The sequence below is a fragment of the Saccopteryx leptura genome, chromosome 5 (genome assembly GCF_036850995.1).
Source record: "Saccopteryx leptura isolate mSacLep1 chromosome 5, mSacLep1_pri_phased_curated, whole genome shotgun sequence".
NCBI lineage: Eukaryota > Metazoa > Chordata > Mammalia > Chiroptera > Emballonuridae > Saccopteryx > Saccopteryx leptura.
The window spans coordinates 210267252-210292304 of record NC_089507.1 but is presented as its reverse complement, the minus strand read 5'-3'; the positions used below and the strand labels follow the sequence as shown (position 1 = coordinate 210292304).

The window sequence follows — 25053 nt, the reverse complement described above, 5'->3', positions numbered from 1 at the left end:
ACAGCCCCCGCGCTGGTGACTGAGCATGGCCAAGGCAGCCAGAGAGCTACAGAACGCTCGCTAATTCAATTTCATCTGCGACTCAGCTTGAAAGGAAAAAAAAAAAAAAGAATTACTGATGTTAATTCCTTGCCCACGGTTTGTGATTCTGACAGTTATGAATTTGGAGGTCTCCGCTCCCAAGGTATGGCTGCTTCTACCCATAAATACAGATTACACGGAGAATACGGCAAAGGCATCCTGGGCTGGACGAGTATGATTAATCCCTTGGTTTTCCTCCCTCTTCTGTTACAAAAAGATGACTTTAAAGCAGTTCCCATGCATAGATCATCTCTTGAGTCTTCCTAACTCTCCCGAGAAGAGACTTGTGTCTTTAACTCCAGGTACCTGAACAAACCCAAAACGGAGGCCGGTGGCTGGCAGAGGTGCCCTGGCCGAGTAAGGGCAGGGTCCCCAGCGGTCAGAGCCGCGTCGCAGGGCCCCCAGTCCCCCTCATTCCATCTTTCACAAGAGGCAGTCTCTTTGCGTGTCTCGTTTTAAACTTTCTCTAGCAGAACATATTGAAATGTTTTGCCCCGCTGCACAAGACTGAGTCCACGGGATAATAGGAATTTCTTTTAAAAATGGGTAAGCAAGGCATAACCCGCACAGAGAGCGCACGCCGACTTCGCAGAGGGCCAGGCGCTGGGGCGGGTCCCTCGGCCGGCTGGGCTGCGTGAGGAGGTCTGTCGGTGCCGCGTCGGGGAGGGTCAACGCAGCCTCAGTTCCAGCGCACACTCTTTGTATTTCTTCATTTCTCTACGCTCGCTGTCATTTCAAGATAACCTATTAATTTTCATACAGGAAAGCAGCACCTCTGAGTCAGATTTAGCAAGGCCTCCCTCCCTCCTTTCTCTCTCGCCCTCTCTCTCTCTCCACACTCACACACATGTCATTTTGTGTTTTTTTGAAAACACTATTAACAATTTTATGTTTTAAATGGAAGCTTGTTTTGATCTGGTATATGCGGAGAATCTCAGAGCCCCAAATTACTTCCGCGGAGTGTCTCGGCTGCATCCCCGGCTTCCTTTGTACACCCCTCCACGTGCGTTTTCTTTGTCTCATCTTGCTCGCCTACTTCTAATTTATATTAGCTTGCCATGGTAAACGTATCTCTGTAGGTTGCCTTAAGTGCTTTTTCGAACAAGGAAGAATATAAATAAGTAAGCGGAAACATGTGAGCTAATACAAGCCAAACTAAGAGAGAATAATACCTCACATATATGTAGGGCTTCTAATTTTTCAAAGCATTTCACCAAACCATCCCGTTTCCTCCTTGACAACAACACTGAGAGGAAGATGGGAGAGGTGTTCCTACACCACCTGACCAACCTGAGAATGGGTGGTCACGGGCCTTGCCCGCAGTCACGTGGCTGGCCAGAGATGCCCACGACTAAAGCCTAGGTCCCCTCACCGTGACTTGTGTGCAGTGCAGAGAACACAGGCATGACCTCACAGACGGGGGCTCCATCACTTACTAGCAGTGTGGTCTTGAGAAAATTCCTTAGCTTCTCTGAGCTTGTTTCCTCCTCTGTCAGAAATGGGACTAACGCTCTCTACCCTGCCAGGCTGTTGTGAGGAGCCTCCCGTGCACGGGGAAGCGCGGGCACGCCAGGGGCACGCAGCGGGCGCGCACTCAACACCAGCGGCCCTTTCATTTACTAGTTCATCCTGCTTCAAGGTCAGAAGGAAACTGACTTTTTCTTTTTTTAGTGAGAGAGACAGACAGGAAGGGAGAGAGATGAGAAGCATCAACTCATAGTTGCATCACTTCAGTCGTTCATTTTTTTAAAATTCATTTTTAGAGAAGAAAGAAAGGGGAGGGAGCAGAAAGCATCAACTCCCATGTGTGCCTGGACCAGGCAAGCTCAGCATTTCAAACCAGCGACCTCAGTGTCCCAGGTTGACACTTTACCTACTGCGCCACCATTGGTCAGGTCACTTTAGTTGTTCATTGATTGCTTCTCATATGTTCCTTGACCAGGGGGCTCCAGCTGAGCCAGTGACCCCTTGCTCAAGCCAGTGACCTTGGGCTTTAAGCCAGCAACCATGGGATCAAGTTGATGACCCTATACTCAAGCTGGTGACTCCAGGCTCAAACTTGTGAGCCTGCACTCAAGCCGATGAGCCTGCACTCAAGCCAGTGTGACCTTGGGGCTTCAAACCTGGGGCCTCTGCATCCCAGGTCAACGCTTTATCCACTGTGCCTCCACCAGTCAGGCGGAAGAAAACTGACTTTCATTGTCTTCTTTGTGTTTTTCTTATTTTTCTACCATCTTCAAGCTATATCATACTGCGATCAGATAAAAGGAGAACCAGTCTCAAAGGACGCCGGTGACCTGTACTTGCTCCCCTCTGTCCCCACGGCAGCAGGGGCCCCCAGCGCAGTACCTTGAAGGCCCTGAGCACTGCCAGGGGGTCATCGTTGGTGAGGCGGTGCACGAGTGGGGGCCAGGCGCGGTGAGCCAGGGGAAGGAGCTGGTTCCTGTGGGACTGCAGAACCAGCACACACAGGTCCAGCACGTCCAAGACCTGGAGGAGAGAGGGCGCGGCTTCAGGGACGCGGAAGGCTTGCGACCTGGTGAGCAAGTCACCGTTTTAAAAGACTAACACTTAGAAACTCCTTAGCTGGATAAATATTTACCGAGTCCCAACAACCTGCCAAGCAGTGGCTAGGTACTGGGTGGGGACACGCAGGGACAAAATACATATGCTTCCTTGCCTCTGTGGGACTTACGGTCGACCTGAGTTAGACAACTCCCAAATAAAGGGACGATTACCAACTGCGACAAGTGCTAGGAAGGACTGCAAGATGAAGAAGCCGAGGCTCAGAAAGGTGAGCTGATTATTCAAGGCCACAGGGCTGGGTGAGAGGCGGAGTCAGGATGTGAACGCAGGTCCGTAGGTCTGGCTCCAGTGTTGATGCTTGTCATAACTACGGGGCATACGCAACTGCTACAATGTCCCCGTAAAAGGGAAGACACTTGGCTAATGTACCAACCGGACACAGCCTGGCATGGAGCAGGCACTGGACAAGGGCCCCCCAAACGGGACGACAGGGGCGCGCTAGGAAGCGTCTCTGGGAGGTCTGACCCAATCCTACAGCACCGGGGCTGGGGGTCGAGACACTCTGTGCGCAGTTCCCCGGCCCACCTGCCCGAGCAGGGCCGTGCGCTCTCGTCACTGACAGGAGCTTCTCGGGGCAGCTGTGTTTCCCACTCCTCTGTGGGTGGGGAGGAGGGGACAGGCAGTGTTGACTTCCTTTGGATATTTCGATCTTCCCCCAAATGCTTCTGCGAGCCCTGCCCCGGGGCCCGCCCCACCGCACCCCACTGTCCGGTGACTGGAGTCACAGCTGTCTAGTTGAAGTCCTTGCTGAGGGGGAGGCTGCTTGGGAGACTGCCAGCAAGGGAGGGTGTAAGATTAAGAACCGTGTGGATGTTTTTCCTGGGATTAACATAGAAACAGAAACGGAGATGAGGGCTAGCGTCAGGCTTGGAAGGATGGCCACTTACAAGGACTAAAGCCTACATCTTGCATGAAGTCAGCTCAGGAAATGACATCCTTTCCAGAGAACACAGCTTTCTTTCCCTTGGAGATTCAGTGAGTCTCCCAGACTTTGTGGTTCTTAATTTCACCAAGGGGACTCAGCTCCCTTTGGCATCTGAGCTGAGACAGAAAAGACCTAAGAATGCCCCCCCCCCCCCCGCAGATTAATTCCTCTTGATGGCTTTTCCTGGCCACCACGTGCGAACCGGGAGATAAGGGCAGCTACCAGCTCATCCTTGTAGTCGCTGCCAGCCGGCCCGAGCCTCAGCTTGCCGCTCGGGGAAGGCAGGGAAGGGGCCACGCGCTGACCTTCAAGCGGATCTGCAGGCTTTTATCCGACAGCAAGTGGACGCAGCGCTCCGTCACGGCGGTCGCTATCTGGATGTGCAACGGCGGCGGCGGCTCCACCTGGGGACCCGCGTCATTCTCGTCCACTTGGGGAGGGTCCACCCGCTCCTCTGGAAAAAGAGCATACCAGGGACAGCACTCTATGAGATGCCCGACTTCAGCCTGACCTGCCAGCCTCAGACCAGGAGCAGCACTCACAAGGGAACATGTCTAGGAACTGACCCCAAGGAAGCCAAGCTAAATTTGGGTCAAGATCTGAGTCAAGATACTCACCAAAGCATTAACTGTAACAGATGAAAACTGGGGGGAAACTCTCCACGCCCACTCAAGGGGAGACAGCTTTATGAACCTTGGCACAGCCCTCAAATTTGTGTTACCAGGGGCTTTAGCGGCAAGGGAGCATGCCTATGAAATACTGTGTTAAAAAGAAAAGCAGCACGCCTGACCTGTGGTGGCGCAGTGGATAAAGCGTCAACCTGGAAACACTGAGGTTGACGGTTCAAAACCCTGGCTTGCCTGGTCAAGGCACATATGGGAGTTGATGCTTCCTGCTCCTCACCTTTCTCTCTCTCTCTCTCTCTCTCTCTCTCCCCCCCTCTAAAAAAAATGAATAAAAAAAATTAAAAAAAAGAAAAAAAAAGCAAAGCAGCAAAACAAAACAGAACAAAAAACCCCGCAAACAAATATTTTAAAAAGAGAAAAAGCAGGACATAATATTGCACACCCAGTGTGAGCACTATTATAGAAATTTTTATATAAAGATGGAGTACAAAATATTAACAGAGATGGGGTCGATCATGAGATAATAGATGATTTTTATCTTTCCCTATCTATACCTTTGGTCTTTTCTAAATTCCCATGAGTAAACATTTAAAATCAAAACAGAAGAGAACGAGGTTCTCTGCAGTTCCGTGGGGGCCTTTGGCCCTTTCCTCTCTCCTCTTGGTTCATCCTTGGGCTAAAGGGGCACATGTCTGTCTTTGCCAGTAGCCTTAAGGTCTTTTGATGGCCCAGATCAAGCCTTAGGCGTGTGTGCGCGACAGAGAGCACGGGGCAGCTTGGTGCAGCCGCGGGGAAGGGCTTTGGTTAGAGGCGCTCGGTCTGTGTTGCTGGCACAAGCCTTGTGGACCCTCTCACCCCGCTGAGAACGAGGGCCGAGGCATACGGACCGTCTTTGCTTGTTGAGAGTTAAATGAGATGAATGTTGCCAGCTATCACCACCCTTTCGCTGCCTGGCGTGCTTTGTCGCACGAGGGGTGCACATTTGTAAATTAAAACAACAGAAAGTCTTGAGAGTTTCATGAAACCCAGGCCAAAATCCCTACCCTGAAAAATTTTCCTCTTTACTTTCCTCCCGCCCCCGTGAGCAGCTGGGCTCACTTCCATTAGGTGAGCGCTGCCCCTTCTCTTTCCCCATTTCCGTTTCCTCTGCTGGAAAAACAGAATCTTACAGAAGAGGCTGCACCTGTCTCTAACAGATGCTGAAGAGATAAATGAAACCGCATGGGTACAATGCTTGGGTTTCTTGGAGAAAGGGACCTTAGATACACAAGGTGGTTTTATGGTGGTTAAAACAAACAAACAAAAACAGCAAAAACACGCACATCAAACCAACATCAAGCCAAGCCTTCGTTCTGATGCCAAGTGTGTTGAGCGGTGATTATGAGAACGGTAAGGCTGATTCCCTTCCCTGAGGAGGTGTTGCTGGAAACGCACCTACTGCAGAATGCTCCTTGAGGGGCGTGGGCTTTGCTGCTGGCAGGGAAGTTTGACTCAGTCAGTCTGCTCCCAGGGAACATCGACTAGAACCAGGAGGTCCTAATCGGGGAGGGGCGGATTCACCGACAGTGCGGGAGTCTCACACGGGGGTGGCAAAGCCAGATGACGGGGGATCGAGCTGCCTCCCCTGCTGCAGGTCTGAGCTCTGAGCGAGGTGTGCAGTTCACGGGAGGAAGGACGGGGTCAGCTCCAGGGCTCCAGAAACGGAACTGAGAGGAAAAAGCCTGACAAGATCTCCGATCAGAAAAGTCTGTCCTTGGGGAAACCAGCGACCATCATTTGGAGGGTGCTTCCCTGCCACTCAGAAGGAGTGTGTGCCGTCAGCTGCGTCGAGCGACTCTTTCCTGTTCCCCTGGAAGTACTGGTTTCAGTCCATCAGTCTCAGAGCAGAAATCACACTCACTCACAAGAAAGAAATCTGCTCGATTCCAACCCAACAAACTAATTTGGGACTCAGTTCAATTTAGGGTAGTTCTGAGACCACCAAGCTCATTATAACTTGGCATTTTATATTTGCAGAGGAGATTCTAATAATTTATTAATCCTTTTGTGACCTGAAGCTCCAGATTGAGCTTGTGAATAAAACAACAGGCCAGAGCTTCCGCCAGCCTCAACTGCCTTCTCCTTTATCATCTAAATTGGGAGGAAAAACACTGGACCCTCCCCCCACCAATAAATGGATGGACAAAGCATATGAATAAACAATGGGCATGAGTAGAAAAAGAAACTGTCAGGAGAGAAGCACAGAGAAAGATGTGCAACCTTTCCACCAAGCAGAGAAATGCACACTAAAATAGCAAGAACCATTTTAATTTAGCAAGAAATAAAAACCGGAGACAGTCAATGTTGGGAAGGTTGTGGTGAAACCGGTGTTCTCCTTGCACCACGGAAGGGAAGGTGTAAACTGATACAACCTTTCTGGAAGGCAATTTGGCAAGCATAAAATAATGTGCATTCCCTTGACCCAGAAATCCCACTCTGGGATTTCTGAAGAAATATGCAAAAAGGAGGAAAAGGTCATGTGCATGGAATCATCCCTGCAGCTCTGTTTATTAGCGTGAAAAGCTAGAAGCAACCTAAATCCACAGGGGAATGGATACTTAGTAGCAGCTATTAAAACATTAATTATGAAAATTCTGTGGCAACATGGAGAGTTCCTTATTATATAACTAAATGCAAAAAGGGCATAATGCATTTAAGCTGAGGCTGCAACCATATACAAATAGGTTTGCAACAAAAAAGAATGGAGAAAGATTACACAGAAAGGAAGAACGGCTATGTCAGCAATGGTGGGGTTACCAGTAACTTTTCTTCCAAACTTTCGATCATAATGTTTCCTTGTTTTTACAATAATCTGCTTCAAAGAGAAAAGGAACCAGCTAAGGCAAAATAAATAATAGTTACCTTCCTCATCACAATCTGAGACGTTTCCTTCTGCCACGTCCTTTTGCTTGAGGTAGTTCAGCAAGAACTGCTCAATGTCTTCGGCTGTGGTGGTATTTCCAAGTCCTTTCTGAAGGGCTGCTGGTCTTGGGCTCAAATGACTTTCCTCCTCCCCTCCCCTTTGTTCTTGGAGTTGCCCAACATCACCTGTGTCCGGGAACCACTGGGCTGTAAATAAAGTGTTACAATGATCACCTTGGTCATTGACAATAGGAAGTAATACTTTGTAATGGAATAAGCTCTTTGCCATGGTCCATAGCCCCCCGCGTGATCGTGATCTGGGCCCTCCCTCCCTGTCTCTCTAACCTTGTCTTCTAAGCACCCCCAGTGGCCCTATCACCTTCCAGTTCTTCCGGTGTGCCAGGTGTTTTCCTGCCTTAGAACTTCTGAATATGCCCCTCGCGCTATCTGGAATACCCCCCACCCCCACAAGCAGGCTAATTCTAACTCACTTTTCACGGTCTCGATACGAATAGAACTTGACCACTAGCGCCATCGCTTGACTCCCAATCTAATTTTAATTTAGGTGCCTTATGTGCTGTCTGATAGCACCATGTCCTTTCCTATCAATTCATCACGATTTGTAATTAGATTCAGTTTGTGTGCACTGTTCAGTATCTCAATCTCCCATTAGACTCTACGCCCCATTGATCACCCCGGGAAATCCAATATGGCCAGCAAAGAATGAATACTCAAAAATATATGCGGGATGAATCAATCCACTGGATTGGAGAACACTGGATTGGAGAAGATGTACAAGTGACAAAATTCTGAGGCCAGGATGCGCTACTCACTAGAAGAAGACAGACTCTCTGGAGGCTTGAGAATGAACAGTCTCACATCCCTATTTCTGATACAAGGTGCGGCAGGAGGCTGCCATATTCTCTCCAAAGCGTTTCCTTCTTCAGTGATGCTTCCCTACTTCTGATGTGTCACCAGAGCAAGCCTTACACATCACTGAGCTGGGGGTTTGCAAACTGCGCCCTGAGGAGCCCTAGGGCTCTGCAGAGAGGTCTCAGGGTCACAGTGGGGAGGTCAAGAGACAGGCTAAGGGCGGTGGGTCCAGGGTTTCTAGCCCTTCTTTAACCAGAGCAGCTCTGATTTCAATAATTTTTCTACACTGGGGTCCCCTAGGGCTTTGTTTCCAAAAGCTCTTAACACTTAAGGCATGAAAGAACAAGGAAAGCCCGCAGCCTGAATGTTCGCTCTCCTTGTGCAGAGAGCAGGCGGAAAGTCTCCTATAACCTTTAGCACCTGCTACCCCTTTTCATCACGGAGCCTCTGCACAGAGCCAGAGCGACAGCAGGCGGCGGGGCCAGGACGGGCCACTGGGAGGAGCAGGGGGCGATGGGAGCCTTCAACCCGCTCTCTGGAGGTTCCTATGTGGAGGGCTCAATCATGACAGTTCTCAATGCCTCATCCCCAGACGGAAGTCAGGCCCGTGCCGTTCTCTAAGGGATTGCATTCCCACTGAGTTCAAGTCGGGACCCAGCGTCTACACAGCTAAGAGCAGACAAGCTACAAAGATCGTTTTCTAGATTTAAGGCTAGTCGCCTGCCGTACATGAAAAAGTCTTAGCTCATACACGGCTTTTAAACATAGGAAATGAAGCTCAACTCACTCTTAATGCAAATTAAATTATAATAAGGTGCTATTTTTCTCCTATTAGACTAGCAAAGGTCAAAAAGCTGGTTAATAGAGAGTGTGGGTGAGGGCGTGGCAAAACTGGCATTCTTACATTGCGGATGGGAGTTTAAATTGGCACGAAGTCTTCGGAGAGCAACTTGATCCTCTATCCAAAATTTCAATGTGATGCTCTCTAAGCCAGCATTTGTTTTAGGAATTTACCTACTGATATACTTAGACATGTTCAAAATGATCTGCAAAGATATTCATCACAGCAATTTTTTTTCTGTGGTGGCAAAATACTGGAAACAACCAACATGCACATCAAAAACTGACTGGGTTGGCTCAGTGGTAGAGCGTCGGCCTGGTGTGCAGGAGTCCCGGGTTCGATTCCTGGCCAGGGCACACAGGAGAAGCGCCCATCTGCTTCTCCACCCCTCCCCCTCTCCTTCCTCTCTGTCTCTCTCTTCCCGTCCCGCAGCCAAGGCTCCATTGGAGCAAAGTTGGCCCAGGCGCTGAGGATGGCTCTGTGGCCTCTGCCTCAGGTGCTAGAATGGCTCTGGTTGCAACAGAGCGACGCCCCAGATGGGCAGAGCATCGCCCCCTAGTGGGCGTGCCGGGTGGATCCCGGTCAGGCGCATGCAGGAGTCTGTCTGACTGCCTCCCCATTTCCAATTTCAGAAAAAAAACAAAAAAAACCCGACTGCTTACATCAATGATGGTGCAGCCACACAATAGAATATGATGCAGCCGCCAAAACAATGTGGCAGGTCTGCACGTCTAGACGGGGCACAATCTCCAAGTGCTGAGGAACGTGACACGGGCGCTTTCTTTCACAGACACCTTTATGTTCTGTGGTTGTGAAGAGTCAGCCCACCAGTAGCTGGTGCTTAGGAGTAATGTCACTGGTGATGGCGCTTGTCCTCACTATGGTCCCTCCTACTCTTTCGTCACTGCTTATGAAACACTGTGTTTATGGTAACTCAACTTCCTACGACATGTCCTGGGGTCTTTCAGGACCTTTTGGACGTTTCCTGAGACCATACTTTCACTCCCATCTTAAAGGAGTGACCGTCAGGCAGACAAGTGGCTGACAAAGCAGAAATGGCAGCGTCCGGGGCTCCTGTGATCTGTGCGTGAGCGATCAACTCCGCCTCGGCGCCGCTTACCCTGCAGAACGCAAGCGTCTTCTGGGTTACCTCTAGCTTTCAGAAAAGCTATCCCCCACTGTGCTTCTTTGCCTAAGATGCTCTCTAGCCAGTCTTCCCCTCCCTGGTTTTCCTCTCTGCAATGGAGATCCCTTCCTCCTCCATTTCAATTAAAAGGAAAAAAAAAAAAAAAGCACTACATAGGATTTCTCCCTGAGAGATGACCAAAGACATCAGTAATCCCAGGCAATTCCATTTTCAAGGCTCAAGTTGAGATAGCTCCCGAGAGGATATATTTAACCGGCCTTTTCTTAATACATTTTTTTAAACCTCAAATTAACATGTAGTCGAGTTCCCCCAAAGTATGATACTAAAGGAAGAAGTCTGGAGTGGATTTGGCCCATGGCTGTCAGCCTTGATCTACAATGTGTACGCCGTCAGCCAGTCTCAGCAGTGTTTCCGGGAGGGCAGCGGCCCGTTCCCCTCGGTCCCTGCTGACGTCCCAGGGACTAGGCCGGTACACAGGCTTCCGAGTCATTTCAAGATGAAACCTGAGCTCCTTGCCTGGGTCTTTGAGGCCCTGCGGGATTGCTCCTCGCCCCCCTTTCTGATTTCACCTTGGACCAGTCTCCCCACCATGACCTCTCTTCCATTCTCCATGGACGCCACGCCCCTTCTCCCCTCCGGGCCTTTGTACCTGCCCTTTCCTTCGCCTGAATGTTCTTAAAAACCAAAACCAGAGGGCCCTGGCCGGTTGGCTCAGCGGTAGAGCGTCGGCCTAGCGTGCGGAGGACCCGGGTTCGATTCCCGGCCAGGGCACATAGGAGAAGCGCCCATTTGCTTCTCCACCCCTCCGCTGCGCTTTCCTCTCTGTCTCTCTCTTCCCCTCCCGCAGCCAAGGCTCCATTGGAGCAAAGATGGCCCGGGCGCTGGGGATGGCTCTGTGGCCTCTGCCTCAGGTGCTAGAGTGGCTCTGGTCGCAACATGGCGACGCCCAGGAGGGGCAGAGCATCGCCCCCTGGTGGGCAGAGCGTCGCCCCTGGTGGGCGTGCCGGGTGGATCCCGGTCAGGCGCATGTGGGAGTCTGTCTGACTGTCTCTCCCTGTTTCCAGCTTCAGAAAAATGAAAACAAACAAACAAACAAACAAAACCAAAACCAGGATGCTGACAACTCCGCACCTACTCACGGGCCCTTCTCAGCCTCCAGGTCTTGCCTCTGGTGTCACTTCCTCAGAGAGGCCCTCCTTGACCACTCACTCTTATCCAAAGAGCACATGTCCACTGAAAGTAGCCTCTCCCTGTGACTCTCTTGTATCAACTGGTCTATTTTCTTCACAGTGCTTACAAGGTTTGGAAATGAGCATGATAGTTTGTTTACTTGCTCATCATCTCCCTTGAAGCGGCAGGAAAGTCTCGTTCGCTGCTGTATCCTGTTACTTAGCACAGTGCCCGACCTATGGCAGACATTCCTGAATGAATGAATGAATCAATGAAATTTATACTGCACGGGAATGTTCATGAACGAATGGACGAACACTGGAAATGGTGTTAGCTACAGGCCAGAGGGCTGTCCCTGACTCAGTCACCTTCCGGGGGAAACTCTCTTACATGGGCTTGGCTTTCTCAGCTGGGAAGATGAGGTCAGTGACCTTTCCCCCAACCCTGGAGGCTCTTGGCAGTACTGCCGTAAGAGCTGGAGCTGTGCTCTTTGGGTAAAAGGGACTCAGGTATACAGCTCATTACTTTTTTCATTCAAAGACTAACTGATCCACTTGAGGGATTCTTTTTTTTCATACAGTCCAAAAAGTTGGCCACTTTAATGGCAGTGAACACTTCTGATAAGACCCCCAACAGGATCAAAGGGAAGGAGAGAATCTCACACCACCTCCTACAACGAAAATGTTAAAAGAAAGTCTCTAGACCTGCTCTGTCTATGTGGCAGTCACTACTTACACGTGTCTATTTCAGCGAAAATAAAAAACTCAGTTCCTCGGTTGCACTAGGCACACATAGCTAACGGTTACTGGACTGGACCGAACAGACACAGAGCGTTCCCTTTGCTACAGAAAGTCCTATTGGACAGTACTGTACTAGATTATCTGAATAATTCACGTTATGCCTGTTCTCCCTTAGCACAGATGTTGCTAATTCTTAAGGACTGTCAGGATCAGCTTGGTATATTGAAGGGGAAAATATCATAAATCCCGACTTTACTCTTTAATTGTGTAACTCTGGCTAAGTAGGATCTCAATGAGCAGTAGCTCTTCTTATCTGTAAAACAAAAATAGTATCTACATTTAGTCTGCAGGGTTTAGGTCCCTGGCAGAGCAGGAACTCGGTAGACAGTAGAAATTATTAAATATATACATACATATATATATATTGTGTGTGTGTGTGTGTGTGTGTGTGTGAGTGAGCAGCGGAACCCTACCATAACATGTGGGACTGGACAGATTCAAATACTATTCAAAGTAAAATAGTATTCAAATAATGTCTTCCATAGCATAACCACAAAGAGAAAAATAAGGTTAGGCAGACAAGGATACTAGCATTAAAAAGGGCTCTCAATGTACCTAATGCCACCAGCAGGGCATGCAGGACACTGACAAAAGACGTGGCTCTCTTATCATAAAACTGGTCCAGGGCAGCCAAGACATCCTGAACCACGTCTGCCACCAAGGGAAGCAGGCCGGCGTCGGAGTTCCGCAGCATGACTTCCAAGACCTTTGGGCTGTGGGGGTGCAGAGACAGATGGCGCAGATTTAAAGAGATCCCGTTCACCAAATAGTCTGAATTTTGACTGATCAGGTGCTGGAGGGAGTCGTAGCCACAAGCATGGCAAATGTCCATCATGGCGCTGGTGGCTGCCTGGCTAATGAGCAGGGACTGGTCTCCAGCCTTCTCCAATACGGGGTAGAGGGCAGACATCAAGAGCAAACGGAAGTCTGTTCCCAGTGCGTATGCAAAGTGGCCAATCCCTTCCAACTGGATGCATAGTTGCCAGATGTTGCTGTTCATGGAGCAGATAGTGGGGCTGGGCTTCGAGAAGGCTGGAAAAGACACAACTTGGCAGGTGTGCGCGCCAGATGTGATGGCCTGGAGGCCTGCCTGCTTCATTGTTAGCTCCTCTCCCATTTCTTCAGTGTCAATACAAGTGACCAAATACCAGTTTTCTTGGCTCGTGTATTCTTCGAGGAGAGTGGTCACGATCTCTCTCAGTTCCTCTGGGCTTGTTTTAGCGTGCTTTTCATGAAGATTTTCCACGTCCGGCCCAGCAGCTCCTGCGACTAGTTCATTAAGGATCATGGCGGCTTGCTTTCGGTAAGCCACGGATTCGTGGTACAGGTCCATAAAGTGATCCACAAGCAGATAGAGGTTCCCATAGAAACCAAGGAGCTGACAGACCTGCCGCAAGAGTAGGAAAACCCTCTCGTCAGTGAAGAAGCGGAAATACCTCCTCTGGACCTGACTCCGTGGCCAGGCGGCGGCGGTCTCTGCAGAAGCCCGCAGGTGACCGGAGTCCCAACGCCGCTCTTCGACGATTTTGACGTCGGCCACGTTTAGTTCCAGCACTTGGATGAGCGCTTTGGAGAGGCGCTGGAGGTGGGCCGCAGAGTTGAGGACAAAGTTCACTCTGGGGCCCAGGAGTTTCAGATAACCCAGTAACAGGGAGAGCGTGGAGAATTTGCCCTGATCGTCTTGGGAGTTCATCAGGCGGGGAAGAGAGGTGGCCAGGGAGTGCAGGTTTTCTGACAAGATGTCGGCAAAGGCTCTGCTGCCCACCACGACTTTCCGATCTGCAAAACGTCTCAGAACGTGACTGCACTGGGCTTGGACTTCGGGACTCTCGTCGTTGAGCAGGCCCACCAAAGCCTTCAGCAGGGGCCCCGCCGACGCGACCAGTGACTGACCGCACTGCAGAAGGAGCGTCTCCACGAGCTCTACCAGCTCCCGCCTCGCCTTCCAGTGCGGGTGGACGGACACGCACTCGGTTATCTTTTGAATAAGGACGGCCAACTTGTCGCCAGTATTTTTGACCCAACCGGCTTCCCTGTGAACCATCAGCTTTGCTACTCTGGGCTCCACCGCCGGCTTCTCTTGGACCTTTGGGATTCTCCGGAGCTGTTCGTCGGCCATGACGAAGCCCACTGTCTTGTAAAAGATCTTTAGGGAAGCTACGACGACGCCGTGCCCTTGTTTAAAGTCTCCTGTGATGATCCTGGTCAGGGCAGTGGAGACTCCAGGTAAGAAAGAAGCAAACAGGTCCCCCAGCTGCTCCTGCTCCAGCTCATTCAGGGACCGCGGGTGGTCGTCACACTCACACTGGAGGAGGAGAACCTGCAAACAGTCTAAGGCGGCCGTTTTCATTTGCTTTGATTTCTCCTGCTCCGCGAGGCCTAACAGTAAAGACACGGCAAACCCCAAACGGGGCAGAACGGAGGGCCCGTAGAAGGTCAGGACGATGTCCCCGTAAGCCGAGTGCATCAGCGTGCCGAGGCCCCGGACCACGGCCAGCTTCAGCTCCTCGGACACGGCGGCGGGCTTCTGGGCGTGGGGGGAATAGAGGCAACCGGAGAGCTCCGAGAAGAGCTCCTGCAGCAGCTCCTGCTCCTTCACGCACGTCGAGGAGAGGACGGCCGTGAGGCACTCCACCACGCTCTGGACCACGCGCTCCCTCTTGGGGCCCGGGGTCTTCAGGGCAAACCGCAAAGGGAACAGGATGTACTGCTGGAGCTCCTGGAGGGCCGCGTCGCTGACGGTGCGCAGCTGGGCCCGCAGCTGCTCCACGCTCTCCACCGTCTGGGTCCTGGTGAGCTGGACACAGACGGGCCGCAGAACGCCGAAGGCCTCCTCGGGGGTGTCAAACACCGCCATCCTGCCGAAGCCCTGCTCTCACCAGGGACGCATCCTGCAGGCGGGACGAGGGAAACTTTTCAGTCAAGGTCAAGCTCAAAGTGAACTTGCATTCATCATTCAACAGACTCGCAGTGGGGGACTGTGTGCCCGTCACAGCGCGAGGCAGCAGGGGAGCAGTGAAACTGAGGAGGTGGTCCCGGTCTAGCGAGGGGATTTTTATGGAGGCAGAGGGCCCTGTAACCACTCCCCAGAACGAGATGCAGACTATTTCCAGCACCCTGGAAAGCTCCCCTGTGCCCTCCCGCCATCGAGTCCCATTTCCCCTGCGCAGAAGCAGCCGCGATTCTGACTTTTATCACTACGGATAAAAAGTTATGCCTCTTCTTGTCGTGGAAGAGGGTTTAAGCAGGGGGTGTGATAACGATCAACTTCATGCCCTGAAAAGGTCCCCTGGCAGCCAGCAATATGGCAGGAGAATCAGAACTAGGTGAGGCTGAAAGAAAAAATAAAAAAGAGGCAGAGAAATGGAAAAACCAGGAACGCACGTTATCACAGAAATCACGGGAGAGAGAGTCAGGCCGGATGGAAAGGTGGGCACAGGCAGGTTGGCAGGCTGGCACGCGGGCACCGGAGGGAGACAGGTTTATGGGCAGGCGAAGGAGTTGAGCAACTTACTGCAAGAGCCTCTTTTCTCAGTGAGGAGAAATTCAAAGCCATGGGCTGACAGCGAACGAGAAGAGGGTAAACAGAGGGCTTAAGGAGAGAAATAAAAGTCGCAAATATTCCCTTTGGGGAAGCAGAGCATGCTGGGAAGACATAAAAGTGTGGCCCAAGGGTACTGAGTACTGAGCTGAAGCTGGAGACCATAAAAGTGTAGAACTGTAAAGTGCTGGCACAGGACGGAGGCTCAGAGACCATCTAGTCTGGTGGTCTCTCCATCTCTCTCTCTCTCCCTCTCTCTCTCTCTCTCTCTCTCTCTCTCGGCTGTAGTTGGTGGGGGCTTCTGAACAGATGATGACAGGAAAAGGTCTCTGCTGCCTCTCCCCATCCCCAACCCCACGGACTCCCCTGAGCCCCAGTGCCTGGGGCTGGCAGGCAAGCGATGCTTGTGGGTGTGGGCACGACCTGCTCAGCCCAGACAGCTGGTGCTGAACTGTCCCCCTGGATCAGGAGAGGGCTCCAAGGCAATAATCAGGCTTCAGTAGCCCTGAAGAGAGCGTGGTCCACAGAGCTGCATGGACCCTTGCGAGGAACGGCAATGCTGGTCTCCAGGAGGCTTCCTGGGAGGATATCGCCTGGTCTCTGTGACCCCCAACAAGCCAGGGAAGGGAAGAAGCCTCAAACTGTCCTTATCCCGGGCTCAGAAAACGCCAGGCGTGGGTGCCGGAAAGCTTGGCTGGGGAGTACTGACATCTCATTGGCACCAGCTCACATGCCGATGACCCAGAGGCTGCTGGGTAGCTGGGACAGCAGGAGAAAAGGAAGATGACCACTGAACGGGACCTTGCAGTTGGAGAGAGCACCCCTGCGGTGGTGAACTTTAGATGAACAGAACTACTAAAGGGGACAGGCAAAAATCTGAAAAAGAAGAAGACCAAAAAGGAAGTTCAAGTGGAGGACAAAAGATATTTCTAAGAGGTTTTCAAACATGATTTCTATTGCCCCCCCCCCAAAAAAAAAACAGCTTAATTGATCAGGGAAACAAACAAAAAAGATGTCTAATTGCTGAGATCCAATGAGCTGTCTGCAAGATCAAGTAGAGTTATCTCAAAACTCTGGGCAGAAATACAAAGAGATGAAAACTGTGAGACCTCGGGGACCGATCTGGGAGAACCAACGGGCCAATAGCTGGGCATTCTGGACGGGGAGGGGAACAGATGGAGAAGCTACAACAAATAAATCACTAAAACATTTCCTTGGGCTACAAAGAAAGATTTATCGGGAGACTGAAAAGACAAGAAGGCTACACACCTAGCCACATGCTGGTAAGATTGCAGTACACTAAAAAAAATACAGAGAAAACTCACATATGCTTTCAGAAAGAAATACCTATGTATTGTGTACACACAGACAGAACCAAAATGCAAGACAATCATGCCAGAAGGGGCAGGGAGGGTACATAAGAAATGGTGTGTTGGGAGTCCAGCAGTATCAGGAAGTGGTCAAATAATTTCCATTCGGTTATACCACATCAAGAATGTGTGATGAGCCTGACCTGTGGTGGCGCAGTGGATAAAGCATCGACCTGGAAATGCTGAGGTCGCCGGTTCAAAACCCTGGGCTTGCCTGGTCAAGGCACATATGGGAGTTGATGCTTCCAGCTCCTCCCCCCTTCTCTCTCTCTGTCTCTCCTCTCTATCTCTCCCTCTCCTCTCTAAAATGAATAAAAAAAAAAAAAAAAAAAAAAAGCACTTCTTACCTAAGAGTGTGCCTTAAAAAAAAAAAAGCCTGACCAGGCGGTGGCGCAGTGGATAGAGCGTCGGACTGGGACCCGGGTTCGAGACCCCGAGGTCGCCAGCTTGAGTGCGGGCTCATCTGGTTTAAGGAAAAGCCCACCAGCTTGAACCCAAGGTCGCTGGCTCCAGCAAGGGGTTACTAGGTCTGCTGAAGGCCCGCGGTCAAGGCACATATGAGAAAGCAATCAATGAACAACTAAGGTGTTGCAACGCGCAACGAAAAACTAATGATTGATGCTTCTCGTCTCTCTTCGTTCCTGTCTGTCTGTCCCTGTCTATCCCTCTCTCTGGCTCACTCTCTGTCTCTGTAAAAAAAAAAAAAAAAAAAAAAGAATGTGTGATGAAATCTGTACGCTGAGCTCCAAAAAGACTGTAAAACAATACATACCATTGGGTCAAATAAAAAACAAATAATACGAGGGTAGGCAAGAGCCCAAATGAAACGGTGGTAATAATTCAGTTTCTCAACAGAGGCACTGCTGACATTGGGGATGGATAATTATTTGTAGGTGGAGGGATGTCCTGTCTATGATAAGATACATAGCGGCATCTTTGGCCTCTGTCCCTCAAATACTAATCGCACTCACCCGGGTGTGACGACCAAAAACGTCTCCAGACACTGCCAAATGCCCCATGGAAGGCAAAAATCGCCCCTGGATGAGGACACCTGGTGCTGAGTCAACATAATCCCATCAAAACCCCAGCAGGATTTTTGTAGAAAGTAACAAGATGATTCTAAAACTGACATGGGAATGCAGCGCACCTAGACTAGCAAGGACCATCTGGAAGAACTGAATCGGTGAGTCGTGGTGGTGTTTAGTTGTGACGCCGCCCGATTTCAAGATTTACTGTAAAGGTGCAATAATTACAGGCAGGGTGTTATAGGTATAAAGAAAGACAAACAGACTGATGGAACAGAAAAGGGTCCAGAAATAGCCCCCACATGTAAAATAGCCCACGTATTGACTCACATACTTGACAAAGGCGATACTGAAATGAAGGGGGGGGGGAGAAGAATAGTCTTTTCAGTTAAAGGTACAGTGTCACCTGTGTCACTTGGCTGTCCATATGAATATATATGTACATCGATCCTCTCTCACACCAAATTTAGATGTGAAATGTGAAACAATAAAGCTTTCCAAAGAAAACAGACTATCTTTGTGATCCTGGAGTAGGCAAAGATTTCTTAAATAGGATACAGAAAAGGGTGAACCCTTAAAAAAAGGATAAGTTCGACTACATTCAAATTAAGAACTTGTATTCACCAAAAGACACCAATCCAAGAGGGAAAAGACACTTTGTGTAAGGCAAGAGACTTCTCATATATCTGGCAAAACACTCATATTTATAATATGAAAGATTTAAAAAATAAAGCATTAAAAGGCAATCCAGTGCTTTCTTCCTCTTCTCCTAAAAACTTCCTTCTACCACCCCAACACACACACACACACACACACACACACACACACACACACACACACACACTACAAAAGACAAATAAATAAAGAAGAAAAAAAAAAGACAACCCAACGCGGAAGAGAACTTGAACAGACGTAGCACAAAGGAGGATATCTAGGCCCTGGCTGGTTGGCTCAGTGGTAGAGCGTCGGCCTGGTGTGCAGGAGTCCCGGGTTCAATTCCCGGCCAGAGCACACAGGAGAAGCACCCATCTGCTTCTCCACTCCTCCCCCTCTCCTTCCTCTCTGTCTCTCTCTTCCCCTTCTGCAGCCAAGGCTCCATTGGAGCAAAGTTGGCCCGGGCGCTGAGGATGGCTCCATGGCCTCTGCCTCAGGCGCTAGAGTGGCTCTGGTTGCAACAGAGCATCGCCCCCTGGTGGGCATGCCGGGTGGATCCCGGTTGGGCGCATGAGGGAGTCTGTCTGACTGCCTCCCCGTTTCCAATTTCAGAAAAAAGAAAAAAAAAGGATATCTAAATGGCCAATAAATACATGAAAAGACAGTCAACATCATTAGTCAGGAAAATGCAGTTTAAAACCACAATAAACTTACAGAACGGCTAAGCTAAAGGGATGAAAAGAAAAAGAAAATAACAGGCGTTGGTGAGGATAGGAAGCAACCAGAACTTTCATTCTGCGCTGGTAGGAATGTAAATTGGTACAGCTACTCTGGGAAACACTTTCGTAGTATCTATTATTCTAAAGGTGCACACAGCTTTGCGCCATGTAATTCCACCCTTTTATATACACCCAACAGAAATGCATGCATAAATGTATCAAAAGATGTGTTCTGGAATATACTATCCACAATTGCCTCCAAACAGAAGCTACCCAAATGCCCATCTATGGTAGATAAATTGTGGATGTAGTGGATAAATGGATAAATTGTAGTATATTCTCTCAATGGAATACTATACAGATGAAGATTTACCACAATTGAAAATCTTCAAAAAAATGGGTTACAGGCTCAGAAACATATAAACTAGCTTTCTGTGAAGAAGACAGCATAACAAATTGCTACTTTGACATGACTATAAAAGGCAATCATATACCTTTATGGGATGGCCATGAAATCACACTTGTGTGACAATATGTCAATTACAGAAGGAATTGTTTAGAGATTTAGAGCCTTAGGAGCCCCAGATTCTATTCCTATAAAATACAACTCCGATTATTTAAAGTGGTGCTACAGTTTGCTGTGGCTGTAACTGACTGCAACAGGGGTGTTCCGGCCCCGAAAGTGAGCTGGGGATGAGGCATTCAGCACAAGCCATTCTCTGGGCGAGCAGGGAAAGCAGACCAGAGCTCACGTGGGACAGACAGTGACTGAATAAACCTAGCCTGAAGCACCAGTTCTTGACTGCTGATGTCAATCTAAACCTTTCTGAGTTCAGTGCTCTCCTCCGGTGCAAAGCGGCCAGGTGAGGGAAGAGGTGCACAGGCGCAGAGCAGGAATGAACCCACTCCCCCTGGCAGCCTCCTCCCCTCCTCCCCATCCCTTTCTGCCTCTTTACAGGGCCTGGCTATGTAAGATCCCTGGGCCACGGTGTTCTGGTGGTGAAGACAACAGGCTCAAGCTGTACAGATTGCTATCTTCACAGGCACTTCAGCGATAAGATGGAAGATCACAAAGTACTTACTGTATCACAGAATCAAGAAGTGAAAAAGGGAGGGGGAAACAAAAAAAAGGTGCAAAGGAATCTGAACAAGAATGAACAGGAAAGTGTTCACGGATGGAGGAGAGTCAGGGCTGGGGTTGGGAGAGGAGACCCTCGGGCTCTCTGGGAAGGGAAGGCTGCTCAAGGTAAAGGTACCTGGCACGGGCAAAGGCCAGGAGGCAGAAGTCACAGCACCTGATGAAGCAGAGACAAGGCAGAGCTGCCGTCATGGCAGGTGAGCCACACCTCACCCGGGCGTGACATCGGATCCCGGGCTCCGGGTCTCTGTACTTGCTGTTCCAACACGTCCACCTCTCTCAGGCTTTGCTCAAATGGGAATTCCGAGTAAAGCCTTCTCTGATCACCCTTATCTGAAACTGCAACCTAGCCTCACCCCTCCTTACCCTGACACCCCTATTTCCCTTCCCCGCCTTTAAGATTCTCCTCCACAGCACTCAGGACCATCCATCAAAGCAGACAATCTACCGGTTTATTTGTTTATCGTCTCTCTCCCCTCACTAGGACACAGGCCCTATGAAAGCAGTGATATTTGACAGGTTTGTTTATTGCTGCTGGCACAGAGCAGGTATTCAGTAAATGCTTGTGGAACCAACAGCCACAGCCCAAGGTCTGGTTCTCTCATTGGCAGGGCTTTGATGTCAGCCACGCCTGCCTGAACTGGATTCTGGGTAAAAAATCAAATAGAAATAGCACACTCTTCTTCTCTTGGGGTCAGTTATTCCCCTAGGTAGTTGATCTGCTCCATCACGGGCAGATCTTACTAGATGCATTCTCAGGGTCCATCTTAGGTCCCGATTTTGGCTGTGCCCAGCCCATGTTTAGGCTGTTGCCAGGACCGGGACAGAATGAGTACGGGAACGTGAATCTGACGATCTGGATTCCAGTCCTGAACCTCTTAGTACCTGGCTGTGTGATTTCCATGAATTTCAGTTCCTTCATCCCAAAGTAAATGTGGTGGATAAAATGATCTTCAAAAACTTCCAGCTTTGATGAAAACCTACCTATGGATAGGAAGACTGGGTTTCGATCCCAGAGATCGGAGTTCAGACACAAGAATTTCCAATACAAGTTTCTGAATATCAGGAAGAGAATTAATACTTGTTGAAAACACCCACCATCTGCCAGACAATGTACATAAGGCTGTATGCACTTTTCCATGATGCAAGAGGCTCCCAATCCGACTGTTTAACAGAATCAGGGGGAACGATGTAGGTACAGACTCCTGGGCCTTATACCAGGTCTCCTGAATGAGAATCTACACTGGGGGGAAGGCGGCATTGGCAGGTATGCTTGGAAATCTGCTTTTTTAAAGTTCACAAGGCCAAGCTGATGACCACCCAGATGTGGGAAGCCTGCGCTGTATACACTCAACACACTGTCTTTTCCAAACAACAAGAGTCAGGTGATGAAAGAGGTACTCGTTCAACGATCCATCTGGCAGTAGTGCTCATCGTACACCGGAGGACCACTGCCTTGGGTTAAAATGACGGGCTTATTTGTGTGTCTCTCCAGCAGAGCTGTATCCTTTGGTGTTGCCGCTTTACTGTGGTTTTTTCCAGCATCTGGTGCAATGTCTGCCAAGCAGTTCCCACGCGCTGTTAGTTCAATAAATGAGTAAGAGCTGGATAAACATTAAACCTCCAGCGCGTCCTGAAGTTCTGTAGCTCGCTGCTCCTCCTTCTTTCTACCTCGAGAGGTGTCCTCAGCATGTACTACATGCCGTACGCTATGAGGGCCTGGAGACACAAAGTTAACTGGAGGGTCTGGCCCTGCAAGGGGGGCCTGCACTGCAGAACACTCAGTGCACAAAGCAGAAGGTGGAGGACGGGAATCAAGGGGACTTCCCATAAATCCTTCCAGAAGTTACTCCAGGCTCACTCAGTACTTTGTTTACAGCTGTCCTCCACACAACACTTGTGAAACAGTGCCCTACAGTACACTGATACTTTGTGTGAAGCAAAAATGGGTCACACTGAAAGTATAGGTGATCACAGGCATAGGCAGTGACTTCAACTCTCCTCTCTCAACAACTGACAGGACAACTAGACAGACAATCAGCAAGGATAACTGAAGAACTCAATACCACCATCAACCAACAGGATCTAATCAGCATTTACAGAGTACTTCAACCCACAACAGCACAATACATATTCTTTTCTCTCTCTTCTTAAAAAAAATTATTGATTGAATTTTAGAGAGAGAGAGAGAGAGAGAGAAACATCGATTTGTTGTTCCACTTATCCATGCATTCATTGATTCTTGTATGTGTCCTGACCAGGGATTGAACTTGCAACCCTGGCATATCGGGACAATGCTCTGACTGACTGAGCTACTGGCGACGGCGACATATTCTTTTCAAGTGCCCATGGACCATATACTGAGAGCATATCCTGGGCCATAAAACAAACCTTAAAAAATTTTAAATAATCAAAATGACACCAAGTATGTTCTCCAACCATGATGGAATCAAACGAGAAATTACTAACAGAGAGAGAACAGGGAAATCCCCAAACACCTGGAAACAAAGCAACACCTTTCTAAATAATCCATGAGGCAGAAAGGAAATCTCGGGGGAAAGTTTTAAACAACATGGAAATCAACAAAAATGAAAATACAACATACTAGAATTTGTGGGACACAACTACAGCTATGCCGAGAGGGAAATTTACAGTCCTAAATCCATGTTAGAAAAGGGGAGAGGTCTCAGATCAATAACCCAAACTTCCACCTCAAGAACGTAGGAAACCAAAGCAAGCAGAAGGAAGAAATAAAAATCAGAACAGAAATTAATGAAACTGAAAACAGAAAACAATAGATAAAAAAAAAAAAATCAATGAAACAAAGAACTGGTTCTTTGAAAAGATCAACAAAATGAACAAACTTCTGGGAAGACTGATGAGAGAGGGAGAAATTAGCAATATCAATAATGAAATAAGGTAGCACTTTTAGATCTCAAAGACGTTGTAGATATCAAGAATAACAGAGTTACACCACAAATAATTTTACACACATAAATCTGACAACTTAGATGAAATGGCAAAGTTTACAAAAAACACAAACTACTATAACTCATAATATGAATACATCATTTGAATAGCCTTATAACTTTTAAGAAGACTGAATATGTCATTAGCAAACTCAAAAAAATTAAAGAGAAGAAAAAAAAAATCTCCAGACTTAGATGGTTTCACTGGGAACTTGCACCAATCATTCAAAGAATTAACACTAGACTTCCAGACAAGATGAGAGACGGCATAGGTAAACATGGTACTCGCCTCTTCCCACAACATCAAAATTACAACTAAATTACTAAACAACCATCATTCAGAACCGCCTGCTCTCTGGCTGAATGGAAGTCCTACAACTAGGGATTTAAAGAAGCCACATCAAAACTGGTAGGAGGGCCAGAGACACTTAATGGGCTGGTCCCATATCCACGTGTGGAGGATAAAAATTGGGAGGAATATTTCGGCTGCAGAGATCCCCCACTGAGGAGCCAGAGGTCCCAGCCCCTCACCAACATCCTCAGCCAGGGTTCCAGTGTCAGGAAGAGAAGTGACCATAACTTCTGGTTGCAAAAACCTGTGAGGATTGAGGCTGAAGGAGACAAAGGCTGCTGGAGTCCCAGGCAATTCCTCTTCAAGAACCCACGCACAGACTTACTCGGACTCACCCCCTCTGAGTTCCAGCGCTGGGGCAGCAGCTTGAGAAGAAGCAGGACTTGTGGGGAGAAACTGAATTGTCTGGCAGCAAGCGAGAGCTGGGAGGGGCAGCTTTTGCCCAAAAGTGCTGGCAGAGGCCATATGTTCCTTTTCTGAGACACCCCGCCACACACACACCCCACTCACCCAGAGCCGGCAGATAGGTACAATATCTGAGTCTCTATCAACCTGGTTAACAGTTTGCTCCGCCCTCGTGGCTCCCTGAGGTGCACCCCTACCCAACTTGTGAGCCTAGAATAGTGCTTCAGGCAATGAACCACTGGCTCAGGAGTGAAGAATTTGGGAACAGACATCAAATACCCTTGATTTGACTCCTGGCTCTGTCATTTCTTATGTCCAAGTGACACTGGACAGATTACTTACCCACGTTTCATGTTTTCTCATTTATCAAATAGTGATAATTCCCACCCCACAGTACTGTTGTAATGATTGTATAGAAGACTATACGTAATGTGCTTGATACAAAGTGGTTTGGTATAAAAGTGCTCAGTATGTGACAGTGTTACTTATTATACAACAATGAACACACTAGATTTGGACTCAAAGGCCTTAGATTATAGTTATAATTAGATGTTAACTGGGTGATTTTAGGCTATCCACCTCTTTTCTATAAATTCACTCAATCACCTATAAATCAGGTACTGGGGTAAAAAAAAAAAAAAAAAAAAGATGTGGTTCCTGCCCTCTAATCTTAATTTTGTGATCTTGGGTAGGGCACTTAACCTCTTTTAAATTGTTTGCTCATGGGAATTATGTAATATCTACCTCATAGCTTTTTTATTTTTATTTTTATTTTTTTATTTTTCTGAAGCTGGAAATGGGGAGAGACAGACTCCCACATGCGCCCGACCGGAATCCACCCGGCATGCCCACCAGGGGGCGATGCTCTGCCCCTCCGGAGGGTCGCTCTGTTGCGACCAGAGCCACTCTAGCGCCTGGGGCAGAGGCCAA

The 25053-nt window shown here is 48.9% G+C and overlaps 1 protein-coding gene across 2 annotated transcripts in view; it reads right to left on the bottom strand.

Annotated features, from left to right (window-relative positions):
* TTI1 (TELO2 interacting protein 1) overlaps window positions 1-25053 on the bottom strand; it is a 39579-nt gene that overhangs the window by 13423 nt on the left and 1103 nt on the right. The window contains exons 2-6 of one of the 2 annotated variants that reach the window (XM_066387845.1): window positions 12506-14841; window positions 7120-7326; window positions 3898-4046; window positions 2431-2571; window positions 2-86 (exon numbers count right to left, since the gene is read on the bottom strand). In XM_066387845.1, coding sequence (XP_066243942.1) covers window positions 72-86; window positions 2431-2571; window positions 3898-4046; window positions 7120-7326; window positions 12506-14807 — 2814 coding nt within the window. In that variant the 5' untranslated portion in view covers window positions 14808-14841 and the 3' untranslated portion in view covers window positions 2-71. Of the gene's footprint in view, window position 1; window positions 87-2430; window positions 2572-3897; window positions 4047-7119; window positions 7327-12505; window positions 14842-25053 lie in introns of those variants that run through there. The other variant, XM_066387844.1, reaches the window with a different exon arrangement.